At 35.5% G+C, this 14,178-nt stretch overlaps 1 protein-coding gene across 1 annotated transcript; it reads right to left on the bottom strand.

Moving 5' to 3' along the window:
* Positions 1–1,036: 1,036 nt before the first annotated feature.
* LOC132546020 (phospholipase A and acyltransferase 4-like) lies at positions 1,037–10,748 on the bottom strand. Its single transcript, XM_060209715.1, has 6 exons — positions 10,491–10,748; positions 8,535–8,598; positions 7,073–7,203; positions 4,473–4,656; positions 3,955–4,084; positions 1,037–3,410 (listed from the first exon to the last, which is right to left on the bottom strand). The coding sequence occupies exons 3-6, from the start codon at positions 7,188–7,190 to the stop codon at positions 3,306–3,308; spliced, it is 537 nt and encodes a 178-aa protein (XP_060065698.1). The 5' UTR covers positions 7,191–7,203; positions 8,535–8,598; positions 10,491–10,748; the 3' UTR covers positions 1,037–3,305.
* Positions 10,749–14,178: the final 3,430 nt, after the last annotated feature.

The following is a 14,178-nucleotide window of genomic DNA, read 5'->3' as shown; positions in this document are numbered from 1 at the left end:
GTACATGATAAAAGGTCATCAACTGAAGGACTCTGCAAGGTCTTCGTGACCTGTTTGGATATGTTCTTCTACTAAAACAGACTTTTATGAAAATAAAACAAGTCAATCAGGAGAGGAGCAGTTTGTTCGCGTGGGTAATCCAGAAGTCTATTTGGAAGGTCTTGCTACCAAAGTCGACAAAAAAAGTTTCAACAAGAAATTCGATCATCTCTAAATTTTATCCTCTGTAAATTTTCTCTTCGCTGTAGACGTGTTTTTGAGAAAAATAGTATGCAGCGTAAATTGATATCATCTTTTGTTCAGCTTACTCTTCCCACTTTCGGCATCTTCGCTAGCCAAGGTCTCGATTCGCTTGAGAGAAGCGAATCGAGACCTTGTCGAGCGAAGAGGTCTTTCGGTAACCATCGTCACACTTGGCGATAACATGATAATCATACGTTGGTCAAGACCGCATGCGTAACTACATGCATGTATCTGAGTAAATGTCCAGCAGTTCATTAGATCGTTGATATATTATTTTTCTTGATCTCAGTGTACAAAACATCTTAAACCATGTAGTCATAATTCTACTGTGACCCGAAACAGATCTAACACGACTGGATTCTAAACTCATGTCGACCATGAGTTTTGACAATGATGTTAATGTTTCTTTGTTCGTAACGACACATTGTGGTAGTAATACTGATCTTATTTGTCAACGTACATTTTAATAAAGGACATAACTCCATCCTTTTACGTCAAACATCGACATATTTCTAAACTAAACCGTGTTCATTTAACCTTAATGCACTCCTTCTTACAGATATAGCTTACCATGTTATGTATATATATCTTTTTCTACTTGTTTCTGGATACTATCTCGCAAGTTATTTAAATATTTTAGTTCTTTTAGATATACTACTAAAATCAAATAACTACCCACAGTGCTCCAGATAACTTTTTAACGCAGGCTATCTGGAGCACTGACCCAACAGAAACAGTTGAGGAATGACATATATTTCTAGTCATTGCTACGGACTAAATACCACAAAAACAGTAAAATACAACAAATTTTATTAACATTATCACCACAGCCAAAAACAAAGCAATCATCAAAATGTTTGTAACACCACAGCAATATGCTTTATGTGTAAATATTTCTGCGCTGCGAGTGATGTACAATGCAATCAATAAAATTCATGTAAACAAACAGAACAAACTTATTAAACTCAACACTTTCAGGATTGATCAACTGTTATGAATATAATAATAATAATAATAATAATAATAGTTTGTAAATCTTGCTTTGAGATCTCCAACAACTCAATACCTGATAACAGAATGAAACAAAACTGCTAGGCTCTGTATGAATGAAGGAAAGAATAAATAAGAATATTTCCACCAATCAGCAGGAAGCTAGGCTTGGTAGTAAAAGCTTGTTCCCAAGGCCACGAAACCGTAACTGAATTGCATTTAGCCTAAACAGAAGATATGTGAATAAATGAATAAATGTATAAATTATGTTTTCAAAATATATATGATACATGTGTAAAGAATTATATAAATCATTTGTAGATATATGGAATAAAGACAGAGTGTGAACCGAGGATTGTCTTTATGTTAAAACAGGAGTTTATATCCAAGGATAGTATATCCCCTCTCCCTCACATCTATACATGTTTTTGAATCAATAATTGACATGCCATAACAGTAAATCTCTACTGGAAAGTCAATGCAACTGATGACATGTACATTTATATACTGTACTACAATCACACTGTATCCTTAGTAATGTGACTATGGTACAGGATTTCAGCCATGTATAACAAATTAGAGATAAATTAGAGTTTCCGGGGGCAATATCAATACTTTTAATTATTCCTGAAGCCTATTATGTGGTTAGTCTCTTTATGCCTAGTAATTCTATATACCCCCCTCAGGTACATGTATATTCAGCGTTTGTCATTATGGCTATGGTGTTTTGTTACAGGAAGTGTATTTCAAAGACTGTCCCTCAATGACCTATAAATGCTAAGCTTTGATACCAGGATCTGTATGCATGTTTTTCTGTTTATTTGCATCATTTGTATTTACCTTGTTCTACAGTATACAATAGTAGGTTTGTCAAGTGGTTTTGTTAATAATAATGTGAAATTTATATGGTAAGTTTGTTGGTTGGTTCAATCACTCCATGAAAAGCAGGGGTAATTTTGAGGCAGGGTTTCCTGGGAATGCCTGGTGTCTAATTCATTGAATGTCATGCAGGAGAACCATCATATGCTATCCAGACCAAATTGCACAAAGGACACACCCACGACAGTATAGGACAGTCTGTTATATTGGCTTCTTAACAACGTCACAGTACATATTATGACATTTCATATCTATGAATTTGGAATCGATTTTACAGACAGGTTGTGCAATGTTAACTTGTTAAAGCACAAAAATTCCTATAAATTTTAGCATTTATGAGCAATTATATCTACTAAATTGTAATTTTCATCAAATTTGTGTTCAGTGATATTCTGACAGGTGTAGGCGCCCTAAGTTACTAAAATATAATATAGCTCAACAACCCTGTAAGTGCCCTGGGTTACTGAAATACATAGCTCAACAACCCTGTAGGTGACCTGGGTTACTAAAATATATAGTTCAACAACCCTGTAGGTGACCTGGGTTACTGAAATACATAGCTCAACAACCCTGTACGTGACCTGGGTTACTGAAATACATAGCTCAACAACCCTGTAGGTGACCTGGGTTACTAAAAATATATAGCTCAACAACCCTGTAAGTGCCCTGGGTTACTGAAATACATAGCTCAACAACCCTGTAGGTGACCTCGGTTACTAAAATATATAGATCAACAACCCTGTAGGTGACCTGGGTTACTGAAATACATAGCTCAAAAACCCTGTAGGTGACCTGGGTTACTAAAATATATAGCTCAACAACCCTGTAAGTGCCCTGGGTTACTGAAATACATAGCTCAACAACCCTGTAGGTGACCTGGGTTACTAAAATATATAGTTCAACAACCCTGTAGGTGACCTGGTGTTACTGAAATACATAGCTCAACAACCCTGTACGTGCCCTGGGTTACTGAAATACATAGCTCAACAACCCTGTAGGTGACCTGGGTTACTAAAAATATATAGCTCAACAACCCTGTAAGTGCCCTGGGTTACTGAAATACATAGCTCAACAACCCTGTAGGTGACCTCGGTTACTAAAATATACAGCTCAACAACCCTGTAGGTGACCTGGGTTACTAAGATATATAGCTAAACAGTGCCCTGGGTTACTAACATCATTTCTAACAGTCACTACTGCTTTGCATTCTCCTTTTCCCCTTGGAAGAGACTGCGAACGAAAAATCCAAGCACTGCAACTGCACCAGCTCCAACGGTCCAGGCTAAAGCAGTATCAGCCTGTAATATAAAAACATATGATCACTCGAGTCACATATCAAAGTTTTAGCTAGCACCCCAACACCTGTAGTAAAACCATTCCTTCTAATTATTTTGTTTTTCATCAAAGAGCCTTTCAAACTTGCTGTGAACTAAATATGTTGAAAGGTAAATGACATTTATCTGGTACTTAAGTTTTTCTCAATTTCAAAAATGATCAAGAGTGACTTTGATCTTCAACACTGACCAATGAACATGTAGAACTTAATATGATTCTGTGGTACAAACATAAAGTAAATTTTTCAAAGGGTTAATGAGGTATCTTGTACACAAACTTTGCACACAGAGATGCACAGACAAATCGATTACATTATGAAAATATCCTCCTTGACTAAGTAGGGGTGTATTTACTTCTTCTTTTAACAGATACCAAACATTTTGATTTCTTAAATGAAACACCAAGTATTTGTATGTATTTACATGTCCTTGAATATGACACTAAAATACATCATCAGTGACCTGTTTCATAACACAATATATATATAATAACTTATGCATTATTCACCTGCTCTGACCACTTTTCTCCATATCTAATGAAAGCTGCAAAGTGTTCACAGTTATGCCACAGTACGTTGTAACCTATCTCACCAACCATGTCCAGTGCTATCCGTACCATTTCGTGTGCTTGGCGGGGCCTGAAAAAATATTTATATTTACTAGACAGAAATATATGCACAAATATATCAATGGTAGCCCTGGATACACAAGAGAACCAAAAGCATCCCTGTGTAAATTCGACATACAAAAACATCCCTATTTTCAAAGAAAAAGGAAACTACTGTCCATTACATGACTTCTCTGAAATGCATTCTTTTGTTTTTTCGTTAACCGGTAACACCTTTTGCAGCAATTTCTTATCATTTAATTTACAACATATCTTAGTTTACTAATATTCACATCATTAGTTGGATGATTCTTGTTAATGACCTTTAGTTGTCAGGACAAGAGAATCATATGAAAGGCAGTTGGGGGCAATGTCACAGTTATATTATGTATTACATATATATATATATATATACGCACCTGCACTTCCTGTCCTTTCCATTGTTTTTTCTTGCTTGACAGCCAAGGACAACTTTGCAAAAGTCATCCACCCTCACCCAGGCTTTGTTGAATCTCTTCCCACAGATGGTAAAAACACTCCCTGAGTTAGAGGCATTGATACCGTCATTGTCCCCTCCTGACAGATGCACAATCTTTCCTTTACCTTTTCAGAGAAAAAAAAAGGAAAAACACAAATTATCAACAGCTGTTCTTTATCAAGTTGTTCTTCACATTAAATCAACAACTGCCACACTTGTATAGTGGTAGACACAAGTAGTAACATCTCTATATGTAGCCCATGCATTCATTTTATTTAGAGAGACTTACTGACATGAACATGTGACAATTTTGGTATCAGAACATATATATGTGTCTTTAATACAATTCTGACATGTATAAATGTAGACAGAAAAAATTTAACAAAGTTAGATATAAAATACCTTAGCAGGGACAATAATTCATGCTGGGGATGATGATTACTTATGGTGTTTATTTCTGAAAATTTGTGCTAAGAATGATAATGTGGAATTCATGAGGGTTACCGAGAGGTGTTATGTGTGCAGGCACATTCACACTCACTCAACTCACCAATCAGATCAGTTCTTTCACATACATTACATACTCAAAGTTTTCGTTGGGTTATACAGGTAAATTCTGACAAAAGGTTTTATTACTTGCATCAAGATGTGGTTGTATGCATGAAAACAAGAGACTCAAGGGCCTTAACGGTCACCTGAGTCACAATGCTTCTTGTAACATGTCACAGAAATGATTTTGTTGAAAAAAGTAATACAACTTTAACTATATTGTACATATAATGTAAATATAAACTGTGTATACAATAACTGCTGTCCTATGCTAAGGCTTCTAACCAAGTTAGAATTAAAAGAAATTAGACTCAAGGTTTGAATTTTCCTATATAAAATCTGCCATCAAGAAACAGTAGAACATCTTTGAAATGTAAGTCAATTTGACCCACTTGATGTGGCACACATCAGCCCCTGGGGTCAGTCAAGGTCAATATGTGCATCTCATCAATCTGTCAGGTTACACTAATAGAAAATACTAACAAAGTTTGAACACATCCATCCATGAGGAGTATTTGGTTCTACATTATCAGGGTATTGAGAAGAAGACTTTTGAAATTTCAGTCAATTTAACTCATTTTTGACCATGCCCATTAGCCCCTGGGGGTCAGTCAAGGTCAAAATGTGCTTCTCATTTAACTGTCGTCTTAAACTAATAATTCAAACCAGGTTTGAACTATTTCCAATAAAAAATAAATAATCTTCAAAAGTGACATTTTCCTATATAAACAATAGTACACTTAACCCTCTCGCCCAGGGCAAATGTGAGACCCTTGGATCATGAAATTTACAATTTTGGTGAAGCATCTGAAGGCCTTTCCTTCCTTGATGAATACTTGATTCTACCATACCTGGGATGTTGTTTTTGAAGTTTCAATCAATTTGACCTTTATTGACCCCATCCCTCAGGCCCCTGGGGTTGGGGACCATATAATTTACAAGTTTGGTGCATGTTTAGCCATGGATGGTTTTTGTCAAATTTCAGTCACATTGACTCAACAGTTTTTCCAGAAGAAGTCAAAAATATTTAAAGCTTACAACGCACAACATCGGACAAAAGGGCAATTCAAAAGGTAACCCTGAGACTTTGTCTCAGGTGACCTAATAAAAAAATGTCATAATTTGATAATGATTATTGATGTCTCCTCTGTAGCATTTTCTTTTAGAAAATCAATATTGTTAAGTTTTCAAATGAATTTTTTTTGAGACGAGTCTGAACTAGTTTTACAAGCCTTGACAAGCAAAAATTAAAACTTCTAGAATAGTTTCATAAAATTTCATATGAAATGAAAAATTGAATACTTTTAAACACATCAATCAGGTTTTAAAACTGAATGTGGAGAACAAAATTTCTCTCTTGCATCATTTTCAATTCATGACATTTCGTATATCGTGACATCAAAATTGAGCCAATGTAAAAACACTCCAGGGTATATAACACTAGTGACATGTATACTGATATATCAACACATTACATAGAAAGCTGCATCTAGTAAATAACATTATTGAAACAGAGGTCAATGTCTCTGTTTGGATTCAAATCCGAGACCTGTGACTTGCAAGCCTTAATCTGATGCTCAACTGATCATGCTATTGAGAAGTTCTCTCTAGCCAAGTGGTATATTGCTGCTAGTATCTATCAGGTCCACATACTCCCACTCCAGGAAATAACTTGTCTTCAAGTTTCCAGGAGTTGCAGCAATGCTTGTGAAAGTAACGCTAAGTATTATCCCTGAGTCCCTACAAGGGTGCCAATGTTACAGAGGTTATTACTTACTTACATGCCTCTGCTAGGATTTGAACCTGGCACGCTGGACTTACTAGTCTGACACTCAAACCATTGAGCTAAAGAGAAGTTCTCTCTAGCCGAGCAGTATATTGCGGCTAGTATTTACCAGGGATTTTATGCTGGAGATGAAGAATCACATTGGTAAAGAGTGTACTAGTAAATGGTTCCTTTTTCATTTCTGGAGTAAGGTTTCTATCATTTACCTATATATACACCCCAGTGTGAATACCAGCCTCTCGGAAATTCCACCATATCCCCAATCTCAAGTTCATTGAGGAGCGTTGCATTATGGGAGTCTAATGGAACAGTACTGGCAGCCATGTTACATCAACTTCTGAAAGAAAAAGTAAGAGAGTAAACATTATAGGAATAGCATAACGACAGAAAAAAATCATACGTGCTCCCCGAAAATGACTTCATTGGACACAAAATTTTATCAAAGGACAATATTTCTGTAATTAAGGGGTTGGAGGCCCTGACTTTGGTACACAGCACATTCCCTTAGTATGACAAATGTATACAACAAGTTCCATGCTCCAAGTTTTAAGACAAGCAAATCTATGCTCATTACACAAAATTTTAACAAAGGGCAATAAACTCTGTAACGTGGGGTCATGGGCCCTGACCTTGCTACATTGCACCTTGCTTTGATATGACTATTGAATGTATCACCTTTTAATAACCCAGTTTAAATGCAGGCAAAGTAATGGAATAACCAAGTTTAAATGCAGGCAAAGTAATGGTCCAGACAAAAATATTTTACAAAGGGCAATAACTCCTTAATTAATGCAGGCCCTAACATTGGTACACTGCACATTGTCCTCATATGATCAATGTATACACCCAGTTTCATTATCCTACATTAAATGCAAGCAAAGTTAAGCTCTGGACAAGATATTTTAGAAAGAGCAATCACTTGAAATAGAGGGGTCAAGGGTCCTGAATTTGGTACACTGCACATTGTCTTTGTATGATTAATGTGTAAATACCATGTTTTGTCATCATAGTATGAGCAAACAACCTCAGGTAAAAAAATCTAAGATAGGGCAGTAACTCTATAATTAAAGGGTTGAGGGCTTGAAAATTTTCAAAGAACATGATAAACTTCATCATACTAATTTATGTTTAAAGTTTCACTTTAGTAAAGAAAAATAAACTGTTTTCTTCTGATTGAGACTGTGAATTTTCAGTTCGTTCAAAAGTGTGTCATTAAGCATGTAAACTTTAAAGTCCCGAAGAGTCAATAAAATTGATGTTGGTAACATTTCTAAAGTTTGCTGTATGAGACAAATTACAAATTGTTTTCATAGTCTAAGTGGTGTAACACATCTAAATAAAAAGCTAAACTCCACAGTGTGCAGTCTAAGGGAAGCAACTTGATTTAACTCAAAATCTATATCAAGCCCAACTTGAACAAAATGGTCTGAAAAACATGTAAGTTCAAGATGTATACACAAACACATGACTCAAAATCACACATTGACACATGCATATATGTATCATTAACGTAAGTAGGTTATTGCATCACATTATAAATGATGCCTACTGAAATCCATTACATAATCTATTAATGGCATATTTATTGATTTGGTTTAATTTCTGATTAATAGGAACCAAACTAATGGATGGCATCTCATTAAATATCATGAGCGTAGGTCAACATACTTCGGTGTTTTACAATCCTTCCAGGACACACAGGCGAAACAAGTCGGCTAAAAACCTCCGATATCTGAAGAAAAAGACAACATATAATTAAACACACTTATCCTTCAACTTCCTGAATGTTCTCAGCACTTCCTCTTCCTACATTGTTGTACAAAATGTATACATTACACATTTTAATAGCTGATATGAAATTAGTAATCAAGTTGGTAGACGGTACACTAGGATGATAAATTCACAGTTCGTTAGGTCAATAACCATTTCATTATTATTCTTATTTTTATCCAATGATTAAGATTTTTCTATCATTTACCTTTAACAATTTCGACTTAAATTCAACAGACTTAACCAGTACTGATGCACAATGCTCCTGCACATAATATTTGGAATAGGGTAATGTCACTAGATACATGAAGATAGGTAGAATTTGAATGAAAAACATGAAAATATCAACACGTCAATATAATCATAATTCATTTTCAAAGTTCATATATGTAAGGCAAAATATGAACAAAAGAAAGATTTACATAGATACTCCTGAAAAATGTACAAGAAGAAAAAGACCAGATGTTCCGAAACAGTAAGCATCTTCTGCTTCATCAACGACACCCGCAATGTAAACCTTGGGTCAATCTAAGTAAGTAATGTCACTTTCTCAAATGAGAACAAGGTATACAACAATGGAACCAACAGACAAACTAACTAGCATTATAAAGATTTGTTCACAGAGAGGTACACATCTACTAGCCTTGTCTGCCAATATATGTACATCTACACTGAGTTATATCATTGAATGTATTGACTACCATGGTCAATTTCTATGGTCTACACAAGCCACTCCTACATCTGTTCCTATAATTAAGGATAAAGGATTCATCTATAAATTCCAATATGAAAGGTTTTAGAGAACCTTAATTGATAAAGACATGAATATGAAAAAACACTACCAAAATAAAATCTGTCTAGACGATGGGACTTCATATACATTTTCAGAGTTGTCACCACAGGTACTAGCCTCATTAGTCAATTAGACTCAGAATGTACATGTACTTCTACTTTTGTCAATTTAATTTCTCCTCATTCCTGATGTCAAATATTTTGACACTGTTTACATGTGTGCAGTAATGAGCCAAGAAATATGAGTATACCGGTAAAACCAATCTAGAGGTTATCTGTATGACAAAATAACCATAAATTGGTTTAAAACATTCATTGTGAGGGAGAGAGAGGGGAGGGAGACCTAATATGGTGCATGGAAGCTCAAAATTTTCAATCTTCTCCCCTTCAATGTAGAATCAATTTCCAAAATGATTTAGAGTAAATAAAGCTCCACATCGCTGGATAATATCTATTTTGATGATATGGTCCCGCAAGTTTGCCAAGCAGAGTTGGCCTGACAAAAGACTTATTTGTTATGTTTGTTCCTTACTGCATTTTGAATTGAAGCTGCTAGTGTTATCTGCCAGATAGTCCCAAGGGTTTTGTTTTTTTTTACCTGCAAATTAATTTTTATCTTGCGTTTATTGAGTGTGAGCAAGTCAAAAATAAAACCCATGTCAGTCAAAACCTTTGGACTATCCGCCATATTACAGAAGTTACCAATATGCTTTACCTATCAGAGGTCATGATCAGTCACAAGTACATGTAGACAGGTGAGGCTTGAAGCTGTGACTAAAACCACAGACTTAGATATACACTAGCTGAGAGTACAAGCTAAATTGCACAAATGTGTGTCACCAAAATCACAAGTAGCATTACGGAGTATGAGAAGTACGATGAGAGGATTTCTTAAAACACTTAAATGATATATATACATGATGAGACTCATACTCTTTCTAGAAATACTTAAATTTTACAAGTTAAGACCCATTTTTGCTTGGCTGTAAACTTGAAAATGACTCACGAAAATAAACAGCAGATTGATCACTGTCAAAGTATGAATAAACATCATTAACTTACCTTATCTACAGCTCTTATTATGTTTGATACATGTAGATAGAGGAACGCTTACTTTCATTTTCCATTATATATGTTGTACACGTCCTTCGCGTATGAAATATCACATAACGATATGATAGTAAAACAATATCAATACATGATCGTAATAAACGCGGATTACGCTGTTTTGTATGAGGTCGAAAAATTATTGTTTAACCGATCACGATCGTCGATTACGTCTATTTTGGTTGATGACTCCCACATTACGCAATTCCCGAAATAATATTCTGTGTCTTGCGAATGCTTGTTTACTAGGTAATAAGAAGAAACGGATAAGAATCGGGTCCGGAATTTCCTCCTTCGATTACACACAAATGCTATTAAAAACAGATTCAATTTATGGGGACTGTACATAGGCGTGATGATTATTTACAGTGATTTATTTTGTTAATTTGTGTTATCTTAAGATAAAATAGTAGAAAACTATTGTTTCCAGGGAGTTGGTACGAGGTCTTCATGGGTTATGTTTTGAACTGGTACTTTGTTCTGCTGGTACCGGTAATGAGTTCCACTGCATTATTGTGTGTAGAAAGAATGGGCATTTGTAAATGTTATTGGTAGCAGAAATGTGTCTGTAATTGTAAGGGTTTGCTTGCCTGGTCCTTGGATTTGTGCTGTGTAAATGATAATCAGATGATGTTTTTTTTTTGGTTTGTTTTTTTGTTTTTATTTTTTGTTTTGTTTTTTGTTTTTGGTTGTAAAATAATATGATTTTTTATGGTTGTACTGTTGGCCAGTTGAGGTTTTCCATCATGTCATGTACCAAGCTAGTGTTATGATGTCTGTTTGTCGTGTAACATACTACTCTGTCTTGTATTTTTCGAGTTGGTTGATTTGATTTGTTTGATATGGATCCCACACAGGGGAGCAGTACTCTAAATTAGTTCTGACTACGGATTTGTATGCATGGATCCCACACAGGGGAGCAGTACTCTAAATTAGTTCTGAGTACGGATTTGTATGCATGGATCCCACACAGGGGAGCAGTACTCTAAATTAGTTCTGAGTACGGATTTGTATGCATGGATCCCACACAGGGGAGCAGTACTCTAAATTAGTTCTGACTACGGATTTGTATGCATGGATCCCACACAGGGGAGCAGTACTCTAAATTAGTTCTGACTACGGATTTGTATGCATGGATCCCACACAGGGGAGCAGTACTCTAAATTAGTTCTGAGTACGGATTTGTATGCATGGATCCCACACAGGGGAGCAGTACTCTAAATTAGTTCTGACTACGGATTTGTATGCATGGATCCCACACAGTGGAGCAGTACTCCAAATTGGTTCTGACAACGGACTTGTATGCATGTTCTTGTATGTGTTGTGACTTTATCTGTAGATTGCGTTTGAGGAATCCTAATGTCCCCTTTTGCATTTGCAACAAAGTTGTTGATGTGTGTCTCCCATTTTAAGTTGATTTGTAGTGTGATATCCAGGTTTCTGCACGATTCTACATGTTGTAGTTTTTCGTTGTATAGTTTATATGTGCAATTGATTTTTGTGCGTTTGCTTGTTGCGGGGATGACGTTACACTTGTCCGGATGGAAGCCAATCGGTCGTCCAACTTGCCACTGCGTCAAGATCTTCTCGTAATCCGCAGGTGTCTTCTATGTTGTATATGATTTTGTAAATGATGGGTCGTCTGCAATAATCCTAGGGTGCTTTGTTCGATGTATTGTGGGAAGTTGTTAATATACCTAAAAAAAAAAAAAAAATGGGACCCAAACAGGTTCCTTGAGGTACTCCGGATGTTACTGGGATTTCATCCGACAGTTTCCCTTCAAGAACTACTATTTGGGTGCGATGTGTGAAGAAGTCTGCGATCTATGTAATTTTTGTCCTGTTATTCCTTAGTAGCTGAGCTTGTGTAGTAAACGTTTGTCAAATGTTTTGGCAAAGTCTGTGAAGATGACATCTGTCTGTTTATTGTTGTTATTTTGTGTTACGTCAAGATGTTTCATTCTGGTGCTTGTGATGACGTGTTCCATAAGTTTGCATCAGATGGAGGTGGGTGATACTGGTCTATAAATTGCGGGGTTGTGTCTATCACCTTTTTTTTGTAAATGGGTTATGTTTGCATGTTTCCAATCATTAGGTATTTTGCCTGTGGTGAGTGACTTGTTGAATATATTTCTTAGGTTGCAGTTATATATCAATTCGTTGAGTAGCTTTCCACGTATTTGGTCTGGGCCCCTGTTGCTTTGTGTGGGGTTATCTTTTCAAGTAGTTGAATTTTTTTTAACACGCAATGTGTATTTCTGCCATAATGGGATATGGTGAAAGACCTTTATCTGGTTTATTGTGATTATGTTCTGTTCTGAATGGTGCTTGAAATTGTTGATTTAGAATGTTTGCCTTTGCGGTGATGTCTCTTCTGACATGTCGATACTTGCACAAGGCTATGATATCAATATTTCCTTTCCTGGTTGTTTTGATGTAGCTGAACAGTTTTTTTTGTTAAAACATTTGTATGATGTTGGTGTGCCTGGTTCATTTACGGACAGATAATTGGTCATTTTTTTTCTGTGTAAGAACGGTGTGCATTGCGTGTTTGTTTCTGTACTTCTGCTTTTAGTGTTTTGTACTTTATCAAATCATAAAGAGACCGAGAAAATGGAGTAGTATTCCTACGACCAAATGTTGGCAAGTTAAACCAGACAGACATACATTTTGACCAAAATGTAATAGACATTTTGATGGAAAGTACCAAATATCCATCCATAAAATGTCCGAGTCTGCTGGCGTAAGATATTTTTTCTTCCCGTTTTCGTGATATTTGAAGAAGATAGAAATCCCCGAGTTTTATGAATAAACAACTTGATATTATAAATGCTAAATACGGTTTAGGAGAATGTATAAATCAATAAACAAGGATATCTAATATATATCACACACACTCACCTCGCCTGGGATTTGTTAAAATTACTTTCGTTTTCCGTTAGATGTAGTCACATGTTATTTTTAGTTGAATTAAGAGGTTTATGTACATCTACATCTATATTAGGTTGTATTATGAGGTTTATGTACCTCTACGTCTATATTAGGTTACATTAAGAGGTTTAGTAATAAGAAATAATAGTAAATACACAAGGACATCTCGTAATATATCGCACACACACCTACCTTTACCGGGAATTACTTTTGGTTTGCGTTTCATGTAGGTATTGCCAATTATAGGGTATAAAATGAAACGAAACGCAACACAAGAATTGTATGATGTAGCAGGAAACTGGGTTTGTTTGTTTGGGTGGTTTTTGTTTGTTTTTTTAATCAATTCTTAGCGCACACGATCTTCTTTTAATGTGTGTCTAGAAAAATGAAGTGTCTGGTAATCAAGTACACAAATCAGTGTATTACAAAATTAGTCCAATCAATCACGGATATTCCGGAAAATGAAACGAAGTTTGAATGGTATTCTTAATTAGAATTTATCATACAAAATGTATGTTTACTACCGATAACATCGTTTTTTTTGTTTTTGTTTTTTTTTTGTGTGTGTGTGTGATAAATCTTAAATTTGTTGATATCAACCCGGGTAATATCACACATAAATAGAAAATAGCGCCGTTAGAGCTGAGGGAGTTTTGAAAACTAAAACTGGTATTTTACACATGTAACACAAGTTAAGTGAAACACAGACCTT

Source organism: Ylistrum balloti, unplaced genomic scaffold (assembly GCF_031769215.1).
Source record: "Ylistrum balloti isolate Yb309-2 unplaced genomic scaffold, AGI_CSIRO_Ybal_v1 Utg369874, whole genome shotgun sequence".
NCBI classification, from domain to species: Eukaryota; Metazoa; Mollusca; class Bivalvia; order Pectinida; family Pectinidae; genus Ylistrum; species Ylistrum balloti.
Note: the sequence above shows the minus strand (reverse complement) of the source record. Positions and strands in the feature narration are given on the sequence as shown.